The sequence below is a fragment of the Euleptes europaea genome, chromosome 12 (genome assembly GCF_029931775.1).
Source record: "Euleptes europaea isolate rEulEur1 chromosome 12, rEulEur1.hap1, whole genome shotgun sequence".
Classification (NCBI taxonomy): domain Eukaryota; kingdom Metazoa; phylum Chordata; class Lepidosauria; order Squamata; family Sphaerodactylidae; genus Euleptes; species Euleptes europaea.
The window spans coordinates 15,312,983-15,332,434 of NC_079323.1; the positions used below are offsets into that span (position 1 = coordinate 15,312,983).

The following is a 19,452-nucleotide window of genomic DNA, read 5'->3' on the forward strand; positions in this document are numbered from 1 at the left end:
CACTGAATAGTTCTCAAGTACATTATCCTTTTCATTAATGTCTAGATTGGTGCCTAAGCTTTAATCATATCCAGTATGGGTGACTTGAGGCTTTAGAGATTCATCAAGCCATTTCACTGCCTGTGTTTTGTCTGTGCCTCAGCTTAGTTTATGTCTAAGTATCCCCAGTGTACTGGAATATTAGAAGAATAAATTAGTCAACATCTTGGCCTCTGAAAAAGGCCCATCAAATGTTGCGTTTGTCACACAATGTTTAGAAGGGTGAAATGGTTATTTGGGGGCATAGAGCATTGCTTCCTAAATGGTATTTTTCACATTCTCTTCTTAATGCACATATAAGGAAAATGAAACTATTATCCTAATGTGTGAGTAGTTGGGGTTGGATCTGAAATTTTATACAATCAGCCAGGTTGAATAAGAGAACTTTTCCTGGATTGTACCACTTCGTTGCAGGAGAAAGAGTTAGCTTTTCTTGCTAGGTGATTATGAATGTTTTTATTGATCCTTTCTAATGTTTGCCCAAACAAAAAAGTAATATGATGTGGGTTAGACCACTGTATAAGTCATTTTTTGTGTGCTATCAAGTCACAGTTGACTTATGGCAACCCCATAGGCTAGAGACATTCGGAGGTGGTTTGCCATTGCCTGCCTCCGTGTCACGACCCTGGTGTTCCTTGGAGGTCTCCTATCCAAATACTTGCCTGGGTCGAGGCTGAGAATGTGTGAAGTGTCTTCAGTGTGAGACTAAGATGACTCAGACAGATGAGCATACCCTCTGCCTTATTTGCTTGGGTGAGTCTCACAATGTTGGAGCCTGCCACCATTGCTAGCAGTTGACGCATAAAGCCTGCTCTGATAGGACTTCGTACCTCAAAGCTGCTCTGTGGGAACATACTGTAGCCTGCTCAGACAAGCCATTCTCAAAGTCATAAGCCATGCATGAACCAACACCTGAGGCTGAGTTAGGGGCATCCACTAGGTTCCGACCCCGGATACCCACAAGCATCATTCCCGATCGCCGGATCTGACAGCTGCCAAATGCAGTTCATTGGAACCCCTGGCAAAGAAGGCTAAAGCTAAGTACAAGCATGGGGACAAGAGCTCAGCTCCTCATCATAAAGCCAAGGAGACCCCAGCTTCCCTTTCAGTTCCGGACCTCTCGGAATTAATAGTGCTGGAGGAAGTGCCATCTCCAATTCCTCGTACTCCGTCCCCGCACTTCCTGGACCCGGAGTTCGCTGGTTCTGAGGACGAGTTGCCTGATCCACTGGAGATGGAAAGATAGCCTTCCTTTGCACAAGCATTGGTTCCACAACCCTCGGTTCCTCAGCCTCCACTTTCATTTTCATCAGCTCCACTCTCTTCAGGTCCACAATCGTAAGTTCTGCAGTCTTCAGTTCCCACCCAGCAGTATCCATCACCTTCACAGCCCCCAGGACAATCGTGGGGGACTTCTCAGTGGCCCATGCCCACCCAGAAGGGGCCTTGGCCAGGTTATCAGCCATACCAACAATGGAATGTGCCACCATCACAACAGATGTCTTTGGCTCCATGGGTTGCCCCTTTAGGGGCCCAGATGCCTGTCGACCCTTACTCTACTGGGACTATGTATCCACCATAAGTTCAGTATCCTCACCTGGAGGTGTCACCTTCATTCTGTGAGAGCTTCTCCAACTCCAATCATGATGATCAGGCTTCCCATTCCGATCTTGGTCCCGGGCTGCCTTCAGACCCTTCACCGGATGAGGCTGTGAGGGATAGTTCACCCATATCTCTCAATGAGGATCTAAGACTCTTTTTGGAGCAGATGCTCAGAATGCCCAAGTCTTTGGAGATTGAGATTGTAACCACTAACCCTAAACCCAAGGCCAGGATTCTACTGGCATTGTACTCTGAGGCACCAGTTACTGTTGCCTTCCCAGTTTTGGAAGATTTCTTTGATATAGCAAAAAGTATTTGGGAGAAACCTTCTTCTAACCTTCTTCTTGGGAGGGGCTGTGGCTCAGTGGTAGAGCCTCTGCTTGGCATGCAGAAAGTCCCAAGTTCAATCCCTGGCATCTCCAGTTAAAGGGACTAGGCAAGTAGGTGATGTAAAGGATTTCTGCTGGTCTAAGTAGACAATACTGACGTTGTTGGACCAAGGGTCTGATTCAGTGTAAGGCAGCTTGATGTGTGTTCATGTGAATCCCTGCAACAGGTAGAAAAGCTGACAACCTTATAAGGTACAACAGGCGGAGTATGGCTTCCTGTTTTCACATCCGGCACCATCATCCTTGGTGGCAGATGAGGTGCAATCCCTGTGGCAGATGAGGTACAATCAAAGCACGGGCAGTGTGTGTGTGTGTCATTCAGTCCCTGTTGACAAGGATGGTCAGGAGATCGATGCCCTTGGCAGAAAGGCCTACTCAGCTGATGCCCTTAATTTCCGCATAGCAAATTATCAGGCTATCATGGCTGCGTACCAACTGTTTCCGAGGGATAGGACGGCAGCTTACACCGATCTCCTTCCCTAGGACAAACATACTCTAGCTAAGGCGCTTATGACTGAAGCGACCAAATTAGCAAAACAACAAATGAATGCAGGCGGCCATGCAGCGGACTGTTCTGCTCAAGCCATGGCAGTTCCTATTACACTTAGGCAATTATCCTGGCTACGTTCTACAGCCTTGAATCCAGAGACCCGCTCCAGACTTGAAGACCTTCCATTCGAGGGCCATTTCTTGTTCTTAGTTAAGAGTGATGAAACGTTAGAACAGTTGAAGAAGAATGAGCAGACTGCCAGATCCCTGGGCATCACTGCTCCTTCCTCCCGATCTTCTAGGCAGAGGTTTCCATCTAGAGAGCGCTTTCAGCAGCAGAGGTACCACAGGTCGGGTCACTCTTCTACCTTCTGTGGACAACATCGTCCTTACGTACCAGCACAGAATCAGGGAAAGCGTAGGTCTTCAAGGGTCAGTTCCAGGTCTTCACAGGGACAGTCTCCAAAGAACCAGGGACAGAAGACATAATTTTGACTATATGACAGTACCCCTGCCTTCACCTTCTAGCTTTAAGAACAAATTAGTCCCTCATCTCCCATTAGCCCCTCATCTCCCAGTTTGGAGAGAAATTACCACAGATTCCTGGGTTCTAACGATTATTGAAGGGGTGGTATTGGTTGGAATTATTAAGCTTGCCACCACGTACCTTACCACGTCACATGAACACACATGAAGCTGCCTTATACTGAATCAGACCTTTAGTTCATACACCTCCAGACTGTCCAGGATCTTCTGCACATAGGATCTCTCCTGCACCGGGAAATTCACAAGCTATGCCTCACAGCTTGGCTTCTCAATCCAGATTCTTCTCTGGAGTACTAGAAGTTTTGTTAAGTTCCAGGAAGCCTTCAACACGTGTTTCATACGCCTTAAAGTGGAACCATTTTGTTACATGGTCCATACATAGAGGTCAGGCTCACTCCTCCTGCCCTTTGCCTTTAGTCTTTGATTACTTCCCATCCCTTAAAGATGCTGGGTTGAAGGCCTTCTCTACTAAGGTACACTTGGTTGCAGTGCCAGTCTTTCATGATTTTGTTGACGGCTTGTCTGTTTTCCCCCACCATACTTCTAAACAGTTCCTCAAGAGACTGTTTAACCTGGGTCCACTGAGACAACCTGTTACATCACATCAGTCTGTCTCTTTAGTGTTATCCCATCTGACGTTATCTCCCTTTGAACCTTTGGAGCATGTTTCTCTTTTGTTACTTTCATTTAAAGTTTGTTTCCTGGTAGCTATCACTTCTGCCAGGAGGAGAGGCGATTTAGCAGTCCTTAGGGATTGTCCTCTCTTCACTCCGTTTTTCCCGAACAGAGTTCTCTTTCGACCTAGTTATCGGTTCTTGCTGAAGGTAGTTTCTAAGTTCCATCTCGCTCAGTCTATCTCCCCACATGTTTTGTTTCCCAACCCTCTTTCCCCTGCGGAAAAGACACTACATAACCTGGACGTTAAGAGAGTTTTTTTATATCGCACTCAGAGTTTCAGGAAGAGTCACTCTCTTTTTGTCTGTTTTTCCGGTCCACGTAGCAAGCAGGCAACTTCAGCTCAAACTTTGTCTTAATGGATTGTTCAGACAACTAGATTATGTCATCACCATGCCGGCTCAAAGTGTCCACAATCTCTTCAATCGCATTCCACCAGGTCATAAGCATCCTCAACTGCCTTTCAGAGCAGAGTATCTCTTCAAGACATCTGTAAGGCTGCTGCATGGTTGTCTCCAGACATGTTCATCCATCACTATGCTGTTGATACTGTGTTGTAATCACTATTTGACTAAGAGCTCGACACCCTCCACCTGGTGAGTAGCTTGTTATTCGCCCATGTGGGACTGCACAGAAGACCGAAGACGAAAATAGTGTTGTGCTTACCTGTAACTGTTGTTCGTTGAGTTGTCTTCTGTTCAGGCACACATTCCCTCTCTCCTGCCCCACTGTGAGCTCTCTGAGAGGTTTCTTGGGGTTCTCACTCAGCTGGCAGAAGAAGAACTGAGGGAATGGGGCGTCTCCCTCCTTCAGCGCATGCTGTTTCTGTTGGAAAGGGTCATGCATGCACACTGGGGCAAGGCACTCTCCCTGTACTCCTAAGAAGCTAGAAAATTCTCTCCATCAGCAGGCCTGCATGTGCACAGTCCCAGTGTGTGCCTGCACAGACGACAACTTGACTAACAACAGTTCCAGGTAAGTGCAACACTGTTTTTTTCTTTATCATGAGTTGTAGACCATCCGTTGTGATTGTGTTGTTTTATGTTCATTAACCACCTTAAGTATTTTCTGGAGAGGCTTTCTCAGTCAAGTATTGTGCAGGCAAGTATTGATTAACGTAGTGGTAAAAGGTTATTTAATGAGGCCTGCTGCCATTAGCCAGCTCCAGCGCTATCTGTGACTTCCTTTAGAGCTAATGGCTGCCCCACAGCACAAGCTGTTGTAGCGGGTCGTTCTCAATATGACAGACGGTAGACCCTTGATTTATCTTCATGGCTGTTCTTGGTCTTGCTTCTTAGACACGGAATAATTTTGAAAGCACCAGACAGGAAGTCGAACGACTGATGCAGAGAATGAAGTCAGCCAGCCAGGATTACAGGCCGCCAAGCCAGTGGACAATGGAAGGCTATCTCTACATTCAAGAGAAACGTGAGTAGGATTATGAGCCCATCAGGGTCATACTGTACCGTGAAGGTTCAGACTATACATTGTCTCTTTTATCATTATTTTTGGAGCCAGTATGGTCTAGTGGAGGGAAGAATCCTGCATGCAGCCCTGAGCTTCTTGTATCAAAGCACCCTGGATAGATAGATTTAAATAAAGTTTAATTGATGTGAAAGGGATGTAACAAATTTCCCTGGTCAGCTGAATGGCCAGCATCTTAGATTGGGTCTATCCTTGCTTTTGGCTTACCACCCTCAAACGGTAGCATATTTACAAGCTCTTATCAACATGATCAGTTTTTGATGCGTGGTGCGATCCATGAGAATTTGCGGTATGTTTTCTTTGAATCATGGGGTAAGAATAGAAAAACACAAGTGTGTGAGGGAAAACTCTCTGCTGGGAAGATGCTTTCAGTGCAGTGACTCTAAAATATGACAGCCTTGCTGTCAGCCATCTAACCTCTGCTTTAAAACCTCCAAAGAAGGAGAGCCCACCACCTCCCGAGGAAAGGTATTCCCCTGAGGAACCGCTCTGTCAGAAAATTATTTCTAATGTTGAGCCGAAAACTCTTTTGATTTAATTTCAACCCCTTGGTTTTGGTCCAACCTTCTGGGGCAACAGAAAACAACTCCATACCATCCTCTATATGACAGCCCCTCAAGTACATTTTGGGCGGAAACGCACGGTTGCTTTAGCCTCTTTTATTCCCTTTTTCAGCCAGGATCGAACACACGTTCGGCATGCATTCGATCCTGGCTGAATCCTGGCTGAAACGGAATAAAGGAGGCTAAAGCGACCATGCGTTTTCACTTTGTCTTTTGTTCCTGTTTACACATAAAAGCCAAAAGAAAGCTCGCTTTCCCACCCATTCATGAGGTAAATTTGTTTTCTTTTGTAATAACCGCTGATTGCTTTGGGCATCCTTCATACCATTCAGTTGATTAATAATAATAAAAAGCTACCCGGGGGGAAAGGGAAAAAAACCCTATTATGCGGAAATTACCTTGGGCATTATTAACAGGAGCTCAAGAACAGAATGAAAGGCTGGGCACATGCGGTGCTGCATTAGACAGTGAAAGGCCAACTTGACATGCTCTTGCTGAATAGGAAAGGATTAGATCATTAGTTTAGTCTAAGGAGGAAAAAATGACACAGTCATAATCTCCGTTTCAGAATCGAAGGCATCTCTTTTTAATTTCACTGCCATCCTAGCTTTCCACAGTGGACTGTTGAGAAGTTGGTCCCGGATAGTTAATATTTTGTCACTCTGTGGGGCCGTGCTGGGAATATTTACCGCCCCGAAGCTTAACTGGCGTTGCTGACAAAATTAGCATGAAGTACACCACAAATATCTGTTTATATCTGATAGTGTGATTAGCAAGAGAGCCAGCGTGGTGTAGTGGTTAAAGTGTTGGACTAGGATCTGGGAAACGCAAGTTTGAATCCCCACTCTGCCATGGAAATGTGCTGGGTGACCTTGGGTCAGTCCTACTCAGCCTCGACCCTGGCAAGTATTTGGATGGGAGACCTCCAAGGAATACCAGGGGCTTGATGCGGAGACAGGCAGTGGCAAACCATCTCCTAATGCCTTGAAAACCCTACAGGGGTTGCCATAACTCAGGTGTGACTTAGGGTTGCCAACCTCCAGGTACTAGCTGGAGATCTCCTGCTATTCCAACTGATCTCCAGCCAACAGAGATCAGTTCACCTGGAGAAAATGGCCGCTTTAGCAATTGGACTCTATGGCATTGAAGTCCCTCCCCCCAAACCATGCCCTCCTCAGGCTCCACCCCAAAAATCTCCCACTGGTGGCAAAGAGGAACCTGACAACCTTATTCACAGTGGGTAGCCGTGTTAGTCTGTCTGCAGTAGTAGAAAAAGGCAAGAGTCCAGTAGCACCTTAAAGACTAACAAGAATATTTTCTGGTAGGGTATGAGCTTTGGTATCTGAAGAAGTGAGCTGTGGCTCACGAAAGCTCATACCCTACCAGAAAATATTTTTGTTAGTCTTTAAGGTGCTACTGGACTCTGGCCCTTTTCTACTACTGACAACCTTAGTGTGACTTGACAGCAAAAAACAAGCAAACGGCACAAAACATTCTGGTTTCTACAGGTAGGAAGGTTAGGGACTGTCATCTCATTTTTATTCTGTTTACAATGGCAAGTAGAGGCCTGTTTGCCAGGTAAGTGGTGATAGGGAGACATGTGAGGTGATTTATATGTGTCTCTGTAATGCCTCAGTGCTCCTTTGAGAGCAAGAGTTCCTCTGTACAGAGTTTGGTGCTGGTGTTGTTTCTGCTGGCCTCCGGTCATGATTGGCAAATATACGGGGGCCAAATTTACCGACGCTTTCCTCTCTGTGCCAAAATAGCCATATCCTTGAAGTCTGTTAAAGTACACTGCTTTAACTGGTTATTAGGGGAGATGTGTAGAAAGGGTTCTGCCAGTGTCAGTCGAGAGCCTGATGCCTAATAAGAAGCCACAGAGGTTAAATAGAGCTTACACATTTAGTAGCAAATCTCCTGAACACCAAAGTCTGGAGATAAGCAACAGGGAAGGATGGTTGTCTTGCTTGTGAGCACAAAATATTGGACTGGATTAACCTTTGGTCTTGTTTGTTTGTTTGTTTGTTTGTTTGTTGGATTTATAACCCGCCCTCTCCTGCCAAGGCCAGGCTCAGGGCGGGTAACATCACTTAAAATATATCAAAGAATTAACAGCAAAATTAATGATAATTCTAAAATTAAACAATAAAACCCCAATTGAAAAGAGGAGAAGCCAACGAAGAGACTTTATTAACATTAAAAAGGCTATGCTCATGGCTGAAAATATGAAAATATGATATTATGGATTGGTCCGTGGGGGGAGGGAAAGGGGGGGAAAGGGGAAAATTTGTATTGGAAGAAGGAAAGTGTAAATTGTAATTATAAAGGTATGGAGATGTAAAATGACCTCCAATGCAATAAAAAAAAATATTTAAAAAAACCCAATAAAACCCCAATTAAAAGCCTTAAAAATTCAGATGGCACCTAAGTTAACCCATAATGCCCGGACTAAGCGGCAGGTTGCCCCCCCCCATTAACAAATGAGGAGGGGAGTAGGGAGGCCAGCAGAAGATGATACCCGCAGCTGCCCTTAACTGTAGGCCTGGCGGAAAAGTTCTGTCTTGCATGCCCTGCAGAACTCATCCAGCAGGACTTACTTTCTTATGTTAATCCTTTGCTGTTCCAGAGCTTTTAGATGCATATATTGAAAATTACAACCCTGAATTGACTTGAGGTCGAACTCCTGGCATTTAACATCTATGCTTTGAAAGTTTAAATTTTCACATACATCCGTGCAGTCACAAAACAGAATATTTTTACCACAGGAGTGAAGGCTGGAATGTAAAATAAAGGCCAGGGCCTAGGAGTATGATAGATGCCAAAAAGAATGATTTATTTATTTTGTCTTGAATATGTTGTCTATGAAGTATCTATTATAATAAATTGAGAGAAGGTATAGTCATTCTTCTTTTTTCCCCTTAGGACCTCTTGGATTCACCTGGATAAAACATTACTGCACTTACGACAAAGGGACAAAAACATTCACAATGAGTATTTCTGAAGCAAAGTCTGGGGGGAAAGTAGTAAGTATTAATCACAAAATGTCTTTAAATTGGGGGAAAGGTGGTTTGATTCTTCAGCCATGAATTTTAAATCAGGAAGAAATGAACCTCTTCCAAAAAAATAGTTGCTAGTAGACAATACATATGTGTGAGATCTTTTCCCCCATAGTCTGTTGATTTTGAGTAGTGTATGGGAAGGAATGTACAAATTCAAAATTATTTTAGTGTAGGGCTAAAACCTGTATAATTAAAGGAGATTTCTTAACCTCATTAATCAACTAATCAGTTCATACCCTACCAGAAAATATTTTTGTTAGTCTTTAAGGTGCTACTGGATTCTTGCCCTTTTTGACAACTAATCAGGTAAACCTAAATATTTTCTAACAGTTAGAGGGGTTCCTCAGTGGAACAGGCTTCCTCGGGAGGTGGTAAGTGCTCCTTCCCTGGAGGTTTTTAAGCAGAGACTAGATGGCCATATGTCAGCAATGCTGATCCTATCACCTTAGGCAGTTCATGGGAGGGAGGGCACCGTGGCCATCTTCTGGGCATGGAGTAGGGGTCACTGGGTGTGTGTGGGGGAGGTAGTTGTGAAATTCCTGCATTGTGTAGGGGGTTGGACTAGATGACCCTGGTGGTCCCTTCCAACTCTCTGATTCTATGTGCATATGAATAAAATAATGGCTTTGAAGGGAAAATATTTGATTTGTGTCCAGATGGTGTGTTAAAATTATCACAGCAGGCACCATGTCTGAAGAGGCATTCCTGCCTGTGTAAGCGAGAAGGAAAAATGCCTCTTCTGCGAAGGAATTTGCCACCTGTTGATCTGGAAGTGCTTACATTAAAAACATGACACTTAAAAAAACCCTGCTGCCTAGTTAATTGGGAGAGTGCTTTGTTAATTGCTGAAAAGATTTTTTAATCGATCAGTTAAATGTCATCATCCTAATTTAAGTTTGCCATTCTAGAGAGACAGCTTTAAACCAGTGGTTCCCAAAATGGGTGGTACTAACCCCTGGTGGGTTATAGATCAAATCAAGCCTGAACTGACCCTAGAAGCTAAAATGACTAAACTGAGGCTATTGTATTTTGGTCACATTATAAGAAGACAAAAGTCACTGGAAAAGACAATCATGCTAGGAAAAGTTGAGGGCAGCAGGAAAAGAGGAAGACCCAACCAGAGATGGATTGACTCAATAAAGGAAGCCACAGCCCTCAGTTTGCAAGATCTGAGCAAGGTTGTCAAAGATAGGACATTTTGGAGGACTTTGATTCATAGGGTCGCCATGAGTCGGAAGCAACTTGACGGCACTTAACACACACACAACCCCTGGTGGGGTGATTACCTAGGGGGCGCTAAGAGGCAGGGGGGAGCTGGAGATGGGCCACATTGTTCACTTATTTACGATTGATCAGTTTAGAGCCTGTGTATGTGTGTAAAGTGCAGTCAAGTCACAGCTGATTTATGGCGACCCTGTAGGGTTTTTAAGGCAAGAGACTTACAGAGAGGCGGTTTGCCATTGCCTTCCTCTGTATAGCGACCCTGGAATTTCTTGGTGGTCTCCCATCCAAATTCTTACCAGGGCAAACCCTGCTTAGCTTCCGAGATTTGATAAGAATGAGCTAGCCTGGGCCATCCAAGTGTAGATGCTGGTAAATGACACTGCAAGTCTTTTCCTCTGCATAGTGCTGAAAGCTGGTGGAAACTCAGAATTTTTAGGAAATGAGCCACCAGATCTCTAGTCAGACAAGTATACCATGTTTTGAGAAACTGTCATCACCACCTGTGATTTTGTCAGTTTGTCATTTCTCTAGTTTTTGCTAGTAAGTCCTTAATATTAGTATTGAATGTGGTATTTATATTCTTGTGTTCTCAGTTAGTGAACCTGTTGATTATGAAGTGCCCTTTTTAGCTGTGAAAACATTATTTTTGTCATAATATTGCCTGGCCAATGTTAATACTTTTAGGTTATATAAGTGTAACCCTGTGGGTTTAACCCTTTATTGGAGTTTGGGGGTGGGGGCGGTATTGGGGTCCCTGAGAGGGAGCTATTAGGAGGGTTCTGTGGGAAAAGAGTTCTAAGGAGAAAAATGGAGACAGAAGCTATCTGGGTCCAAGGGTAGAGAACACAGTGGCCTTGGGAGGAGTTTCAAGAGAGCTGCAACCTCCAGAAATCTGCAGCAACACAAAAAGCCTGAAGAGCAGCACCACCACCATGAGAGCCATGAAATGGCTGAAAATGTGGAAGATACCTTGTGGAACATACTAAGAAAAACAGCCTTTGCATTACAGCTGAATGAGAGTCAGCTTTGCCAGTCAATGAATCTTTGCTTCTTGCTTATGTGTGCTTGATAAAAGATGAAAGTTTGGCTCGCATTGTTTTTGCAAGGCAACTAAGAACAGATTCTAAAAGAGAGTTAATATTTTGTGTTGTTGAGCAGTTCCTCACAGACTAGGAAATTCTGCTTACTAATGTACTTTCTTGTGATGGAGCACCATCAATGACAGGGAGCCAGTGTGGTGTAGTGGTTAAGAGCAGTGGTTGGAGCAGTGGACTCTGATCTGGAGAACCAGGTTTGATTCCCCACTCTTCCACATGAGTGGTGGATGCTAATCTGGTGAACTGGATTTGTTTCCCCACTCCTGCTCATGAAGCCAGCTGGGTGACCTTGGGCTAATCACAGCTGTCTTCAAGCTCTCTCAGCCTCACCTACCTCACAGGGTGTCTGTTGTGGGGAGGTGAAGAGAAGGTGATTGTAAGACAGTTTGATTCTTCCTTAAGTGGTAGAAAAAGTCGGCATATAAAAATCAACTCTTCTTCTTCTCCATATTGAAAGAAGGAGTACCAGATGTCTTTGCCATTCATTGTGTTATTCATCGCCAACATCTGGTTGCAAAAAACCTCAGTGATATCCTGCACATGCCATTACACACTGTAATTACTGCAGTGAGTAAAATCCTCTCAATAACCAACTATGGTATTCTGGGAGCTCTGTGTTGAAAATGATGACAATTTTGAGCGTTTGCTGCTTCACACTGAAGTTTGCTGCTTCATAACAAGGCAACTGTGTGAGACATTGTTACGACCTTTTTGACACTGTTGTGGAGTTTTTTGAAGACACAAATGCTTTGCTCAGTTATGAATTCAGACGTATTTGCAAAGATTAGTGAAATAAATTTGCAGTTGCAAGGAAATGAGGCCAAATTTCATCTTTATTTCAAAGTTAACTCTACTCAAGTGCAATGTAGGCCATCACAAGCTATACCAGTTTCCCCATCTATCTGAGCTAGAAGAGGAAAGCAGGATAAGAGGGCAAGAATTATGGGCTAGAAATGTGTGTGTGATAATTCACGTTCTTATTTATATATTCATTTATTTATTTATTTGCAGAATGGTCTTGTACCAAGTGCACCAGAAATGTTCAAGTTGAAATCTTGCATCCGGAGGAAGACAGATTCCATTGACAAACGTTTCTGTTTTGATATTGAAGTAGTCGAAAGGTTTGAGAATTTTAATCAATGTCCTTTTCCTCCCAAACGTGTCTGTGAAAGTATTTGTGGTGCATTATTAAGAGTCAATATAGAGATTTTTGTCTGCAGAACGACACTGCATGTTTTACTGTTTCATTCAAAATTGCCTTGCAATGAAATAATAGCCAGAAAGGTGCCCTGGAATTGAGCATGAAAGCACAGGGGTGGGCAGGGGGAGCCCTCTTCATATGGCAGATAAACAGACATAAGCTTAGAAATTTTTACCTGAATCCCAGCCCTTATCTTAGGGGGAAACCACAGTTTCTAGGTTGAAGGGGACTGAATTTCTTCACCCTGTTGCATGTGTTTTATCGGGCAGCTCATTCCTGAGCTTTGCGGCAGCCGGGGACGGCGTAGCCGAGGTGCCGCCGCGGCACCTCCAAAGTGGTTCCCCAGCCGCCGAAAGGCTAACAAAAAGCCTCTTTAAATTTAAAAATTCAAAAATGGGGGATTTTTCCCCATAGAGAACAGTGAGGGAAAACCTGGCACAGCAATACTTTCAGAGGGGGGCATTCCCGAGCTGGAAGGAGTTTAGGAGGCAGCCTACTGGCAGCCCCGACCCCTGGAACACCTTAAGAATCACAAAAGTTGGAAAAGACCCTAAGGGGTCATCTATCCCAACATCCTACTTGGTACAGGACATCTCTAGTTTCAGGATCCACAAAAAAAATGTCTATCCAGCCTCTGTGTAGAAGCTTAAAGAATAAAAGCTTAATGGCTAGACTAACTAATCTATTAAAAATGTACTCAACGGATGAATTCATGATAAATTGGCAACCTCTATATGATTATTACTTACGTGCCATGAATACTTATTAAAAATAAGAAGTCTAGAGAATTATTCTATAAACTATTTAATGAGTGTCTATAACAATGTCAAAAAGGGCAAGAGTCCAGTAGCACCTTAAAGACTAACTAAAATATTTTCTGGTAGGGTATGAGCTTTCGTGAGCCACAGCTCACTTCTTCAGATACAGCTAGAATGTGAATCCATCGCTGTATCTGAAGAAGTGAGCTGTGGCTCACGAAAGCTCATACCCTACCAGAAAATATTTTTGTTAGTCTTTAAGGTGCTACTGGACTCTTGCCCTTTTTGACTACTGCCAACAGACTAACACGGCTACCCACTGTGAATTATCTATAACAATGGTTATATGTTTAAGATGACTGATGTTATTTTGACTCGACGATAGTTTTGACTATGTAATGCTCGGAAGTAGAAATCGATTTGATCCTTTCCCCCTTATTTCCCTTCTTTTTTTTCTGTATCTCTTTATAAACACAATAAAATATATTCAAAAAATAAAAGCTTGCCTTTTCCTAAGGCTGTATATTCCACTGATAAACAGCTTGTATAACTGGAAAATGTCTAAATGACACTTTCCTGTAATTCCTAGGTTTATGCTCAGGAGCAACAGAAAACAAGTTTCTGCTGCCTTGAGTTGCAGCCTGTCAGATATCAGCAGACTATTATCTTATCTCACCTTAATCCTCTCCCATTTAAACTGAACCCACCAAGTTCTCTCGACCTTGCCGTATATAAATCATCCTTCTTGCCCTCTTCTAAATCCTCTGTAATTTATCAACGTCCTTTTTAAAAGTGCAACACCCAAAACTGAACTCAGTTGCCCAATTGTCTTTCGTTGGTGCAGAAACGTGGGTGTTTTGGACGAGATTTTGCATGGGTGGGTTCTTTCAGTATCCAGATGGATATATGGTGGCCTGAAAAATGGGATCAGAGGTGGGTGTAGTGCAGTGTGAGATCAGTCCAACAACAGACACTTCTGTCCTTAACTAAAATATTTATTAAATAAAGAGACAACATTAATAAATAAAAGCTGACAAGTAGCTTGGTTTCTGGCCTTGTCACTCTGGTAAATTGTAGCAAACCTGGAAGCAGTCTGCGTCTGTAAATTACCAGGCTATGAATCTGCCACAAAGCAACAGATGAAATTGCGGCAAAGCATCAGGAAGGCCTCTTCTGGCTCATGAGGCCTTTGCTTTTGTGCATCCCTGTTAAAAATCCAGACCAATTTTTGAGTTCATGTTTAGTAGCCCCCATAGTTTCAGACACGAGTTTGAATAAGTGATAAGTCTATCCAAACAAATCGTTCCCCTCTGCTTTAAAAACATTTTTTTCTCCTTTGAAAAGAAAGTTAATAGGGATTTTTCTTCCATTTCTGTAATTTATTTTAACCCTGGCGTCTTTCCAGGGTTAAATTTATTTATTTTAACCCTCGTGTCTGGAGAGCCCACGTGGTATAGTGGTGAAGAGCTGTGGTTTGGAGCGGTGGACTCTGATATGGAGTTTGATTCCTGACTCCTCCACATGAGTGGTGCACGCTAATCTGGTGAACTGGATTTGTTTTCCCACTCCTCCACATGAAGCCAGATGGGTGACTTTGGGCTGGTCACAGTTCTCTTAGAGCTCTCTCAGCCCCACCTACCTCACAGGGTGTCTGTTGGGGGGGGGGGAAGGGAAGGTGATTGTAAGCCGGTTTGATTCTCCCTGAAGTGGTAGAGAAAGTCAGCATATAAAAACCAACTCTTCTACTTCTTCCATTTAAATTCCTTTGAGGAGGCCTCAATATGGATCTATCTGACCAAAGGTGCCCATTACAATTTTAACCCATAGAGTTGTCACAAGTTGTGGCTTGGTTTGTTCCACCATTTTGTTTACCTCATCCGGTTTTTGACCCTAGAGGTGTCAACAGCTAAGCTCCTATCCTGAGAACTTGTGTTTAGTGAACTGAACTATTCAGCTGATGGATGCTTGAATGGAAAGTTGGGCTGGATTCCATGGATCTGTTCCATTACTGATGATGCTTTCCTCCAGGCCGAGGAGACTTCCTCTCAAGCATGAGGTTCTTCCATTGGGCAGAAGAGTGTTGTGTCAAGGGGGGGCTTCCTTGCATCAAAGGGAAGCACTACTGATAGCAGAACAGGTTCATGGGATCCAACCAGTCCAGCTTGAGTCCCTCACACCATCTCATCTCCCTCTAATTTGTACTTTCATTTCCAAATATTTGTGAAAGGAAAAGTAAATAAGTGAATGTTTGTTTCTCTTTTAATAGACATGGGATTATTACACTTCAGGCTTTTTCTGAATCCAACAGGAAGCTCTGGCTGGAAGCTATGGATGGGAAAGAACCAGTAAGGAAACTTTTTTTAAAATGTATTTTTCTGGCATTATTGTTCACCTTCAAAACATTTGGCTTTAACATATCCTTTCAAATTCAGATTTCAGAGCTGAAATCTGCATTTAGCAATGGGAGCCATGAGGGGAACTAATCACTGCTCAAGTTTGAAAGAGTAAGAGTGGCTGAACAGTAGAATCGGCTGCCTAGGGAGGTGGTGAGCTCCCCCTCACTGGAAGTCTTCAAGCAGTGGCTGGACAAACACTTGTCAGAGATGTTCTAGGCTGATCCTGCATTGAGCAGGGGGTTGGACTAGATGGTCTATATGGCCCCCTTCCAACTCTGTGATTCTATGATTCCATAAGACCTCTGAGAAAAGGGCCTCTATTGACCTTATGCCTAATTAGAAGCCATAGTGGTTACTCCCAAGGAGGTCAGGTGACCCACCAGAATATAATTCAGTACAGCATAGGAACTGTAGTGAGGAGGTAAAATCTGTAACGCCTTCTCAACACACACACACACGGCAGCACTTTTGGTCCTGCGTAGTGTCTTTGGACCCCAGCCATCATTTTATAATTTCTATGGCCCTTGTGATGTACAAAGGAGGCCCTAAAATATTTATCCTCCCAAAAATTCTGTGAGGGATATCTAAGGGCAAAAGTTATGTACATTTGTGATTTTCATCACAAAGAGAATATCATGTTGCTTAAATGTATAAGTAGGTTGGAGCACCTTTCCCACAAGTAGAGTCTAATCCAGTTTAAAAGAACAAGAAGAAGCGAAATAGATTCATAATATAGGAGCAGATGTAGAACGACGGGAGAATTCTTTTCTCTTTGCATAATAGCGTTGGAATACATAGGTCTTCCATGGAACCGATTCTCATTAGATCTGACCAAAAAGGAAGTGCTTTTTCACACAATACATGATTGACTTATATAATTCATTGCTAAAGGATGTGGTAACGTCCTGATATCTCATGGCGCTGTTCTGGAGATAAAATAGGGTATTGCCCAGCCTGAGCCGGTGAAAGATGATTGAGATCCAAGTATGATAAATGAGGCCTATCAATGTGATTCCGTTTTTCTTTTTCAGATTTACACTTTGCCGGCTATTATTAGTAAAAAAGAAGAAAGTAAGTTTTTTTTTAAAAAAATAACACTATGAAATGCTTATACCTTTTTATTTTGTGTAGTGTATAATAAACATGCTCTTTTATTTCAGGGTTTCCTCCATTCCCCACCACCGCCCTATTTTACGACTCTGTTGTTTTATTCTGTCATGCCGTAAGACCCCATCTGAATGCAGTTAGTTTTAGTAACACTCTTCTTGTTTTATGCTATATAAATATAGGTAGGTTTTTTAAGACAGAAGAAGAAGAATGTGCCATCGAGTCACAATTGACTCATGGTCACCCCAACCATGGGGTGTTCAAGGCAGGAAATGAGCAGAGGTTCCCCACTGCAACCTCAGTCTTCTTTGGTCACTGATTGTGGACAACCTTGCTTAGCTCCCATGTTCTGACAAGCTCAGGTTAAGCTGGGCTACGTGGGCTTCCAGTATGGTGTGGTGGTTAAGAGCGGTGGCCTCTAATCTGGAGAACAAGGTTTGATTCCCCACTCCTCCACATGAGCAGCGGACACTAATCTGGAGAACCAGGTTGGTTTCCCCACTCCTCCACATGAAGCCTGCTGGGTGACCTTGGGCCAGTGACAGTTCTCTCCGATCTCTCTCAGCCCCACCTACCTCACAAGGTGTCTGTTGAGGAGGGGAGGTGATTTTAGGCTGCTTTGAGACTCCTTAAAGGTAGAGAAAAATCGGGTACAAAAACCCACTCTTCTTCTCTTGCTGAAAGTAGGGTTACCAGCCTCAAGAATGAGCCTGGCATTCTCCCAGAACTACAACTAATCTCTGACTACAGAGATTAGTTTCTCTGGAAGAAATGGCAGCTTCTGAGGGTGGACTTTATGGCATCACATCCCTGTTGAGCAGCCTCCCTACATTCCACCCTCCTGAGGCACCAGCTGTAAATTTTCCAAGCCAGACTTGGCAGCCATAACTGAAAGCATCCATAACTACACCTGGGCCAGCATGGTGTAGTGGTTAAGAGCGTGGTTTGGAGTGGTGGATTCAGATCTGGAGAACCGGGGTTGATTCCCCACTCCTCCACACAAAGCCACTCCTTGGGCAAGTCACAGCTCTGTTAGAGCTCTCTCAGCCCCACCCATCTTACAAGGGAATGGAAGGGAAGGTGATTGTAAGCCGGTTTGAGTCTCCCTTACGTAGTAGAGAAAGTCGGCATATAAAAACCAACTCTTCTTCTTCTTCTTAATACCTGCAACAGGAGAGAGACAAACAGCCTGGATTTTACAATCTGACAGACATCTTCCCACAATTTCCCCCTCCTAATGTTATGAGGGTAAAATGGAGGAAGGGGAGATCGACAAACAAAATAAGGTTGCCATATAAATCTTTAGCAGTTGCAAATAGGTCACAATGTGCGACTAGTTCGTTCCCTGTATAGAACTCGAGTCTACGTGTAGAGGGGCTCAGATGATAAATGGTTGTATTAATTGACAGAAAGCTCTTTAGTTGATGTTAATCTTTTGGGATGAGTAACCTTGAAAACAATTATTTTTAACACAAGTACTGATGAATTATGCTAATAGCTGATGCAGTCTTAGTATAGCCAATGCACCTCAATTTTTACACAGGAGGAGATGCCTCCTTGTAGATTATGCTTGCTGTAATGTATTTTTGACTTCATAGTCCAAAAACAAAGAACAAATGCTCTCTTCAGAACGACTGATATACCTATTTAATCTACAGCTTGGCTGATTGTTACACAATTTATTGCCTGTGGTTTCTTCAATCAGGTGGCAGTCCTGTATATATAAAATAGCTATAAATTTGTGTAACTTCAGTGTCTAATCTATTGAATACGGGAGTGCGTCTCAAACTGTTGATGCCGATATCTATAATAAATACCAGAGGTTACAATTTACATATTTTTTCTGTCACTCTATATAAATTAAAGCCTTAAACATAGAGCAGCCTGCTACCTCATGGCAAAATAGTCTTAACCAGAATGTGGCTTTGAAATTTTGTTCATTTTAATACAACCAGATGGCAAAAATTGAGCTACGGAGATTTATTTTTTTAAAACCTATGAAGTATGTCAAAGTGAAATAAGACCACTAATTAAAGACCATTAGAAGTCCTGTTCCATTTCCTTCAGATATTTCCAATGGTGTTGGTAATAGCCAGTTTTTCCCAAGGATGTCATGTACAGTTTAACCTGACATTGTGACTTTTTTTCTGAGTGGCTCATCATGATGCAATTCTCACCAACCAGCATTTTCTCTTGAATGAGTTGGTGTTAAATGCTCAATCTTGCAATCCAGACAGTAATTTTATCAGACTGTGCCCTTTCATATTCCTTATGGCACCATCATCATGATCTCCAACAATGGGAATTAAACTTGGATATTTTCCAGTCCCTAATAGGACTGAGCCCTAGCAAGACATATTGAGCAGTCGCATCACTTGAGAATAGTGTCACACTTTGTTCTGCAGTTGGCAGAATTTGTGACAAATTTTTAATCAAGAAATTTTTGCCAATATTAGGATAGATCTGCATGGAATAAGAGACCATGGTTTTCTTTTTGCTGGTCAAATGACTGTAAATAAACTGACCTTTAACGTGACTATGACTTTCTGATTTGCTAGATGGTGACACATATTGAGAATCCCACATGTTATTTATCCTCTTTTGACAGTGTTCCTAAATGAAGCTGGTTTTAACTTCGTTAGAAAGTGCATCCATGCTGTGGAAACGAGAGGTATGTTTTGAGGTGATAGCCAGCTGATATTTCCTTAGCAGGAGCAATTTCCTGGTGTTTACACAACATTTTCTTTTCCCTAAATAACGATGACATTGATTCTTAGCTTTTAATATTCTACCACTCACCAGGAGTGTAGTATTAGCATCGA

The 19,452-nt window shown here is 43.0% G+C and overlaps 1 protein-coding gene across 1 annotated transcript in view; it reads left to right on the forward strand.

Annotated features, from left to right (window-relative positions):
- ARHGAP42 (Rho GTPase activating protein 42) overlaps nt 1–19,452 on the forward strand; it is a 181,288-nt gene that overhangs the window by 134,390 nt on the left and 27,446 nt on the right. Inside the window, exons 8-13 of the mRNA XM_056858115.1 lie at nt 5,039–5,168; nt 8,711–8,811; nt 12,180–12,289; nt 15,394–15,472; nt 16,555–16,594; nt 19,239–19,301. Coding sequence (XP_056714093.1) covers nt 5,039–5,168; nt 8,711–8,811; nt 12,180–12,289; nt 15,394–15,472; nt 16,555–16,594; nt 19,239–19,301 — 523 coding nt within the window. The remainder of the gene's footprint in view (nt 1–5,038; nt 5,169–8,710; nt 8,812–12,179; nt 12,290–15,393; nt 15,473–16,554; nt 16,595–19,238; nt 19,302–19,452) is intronic.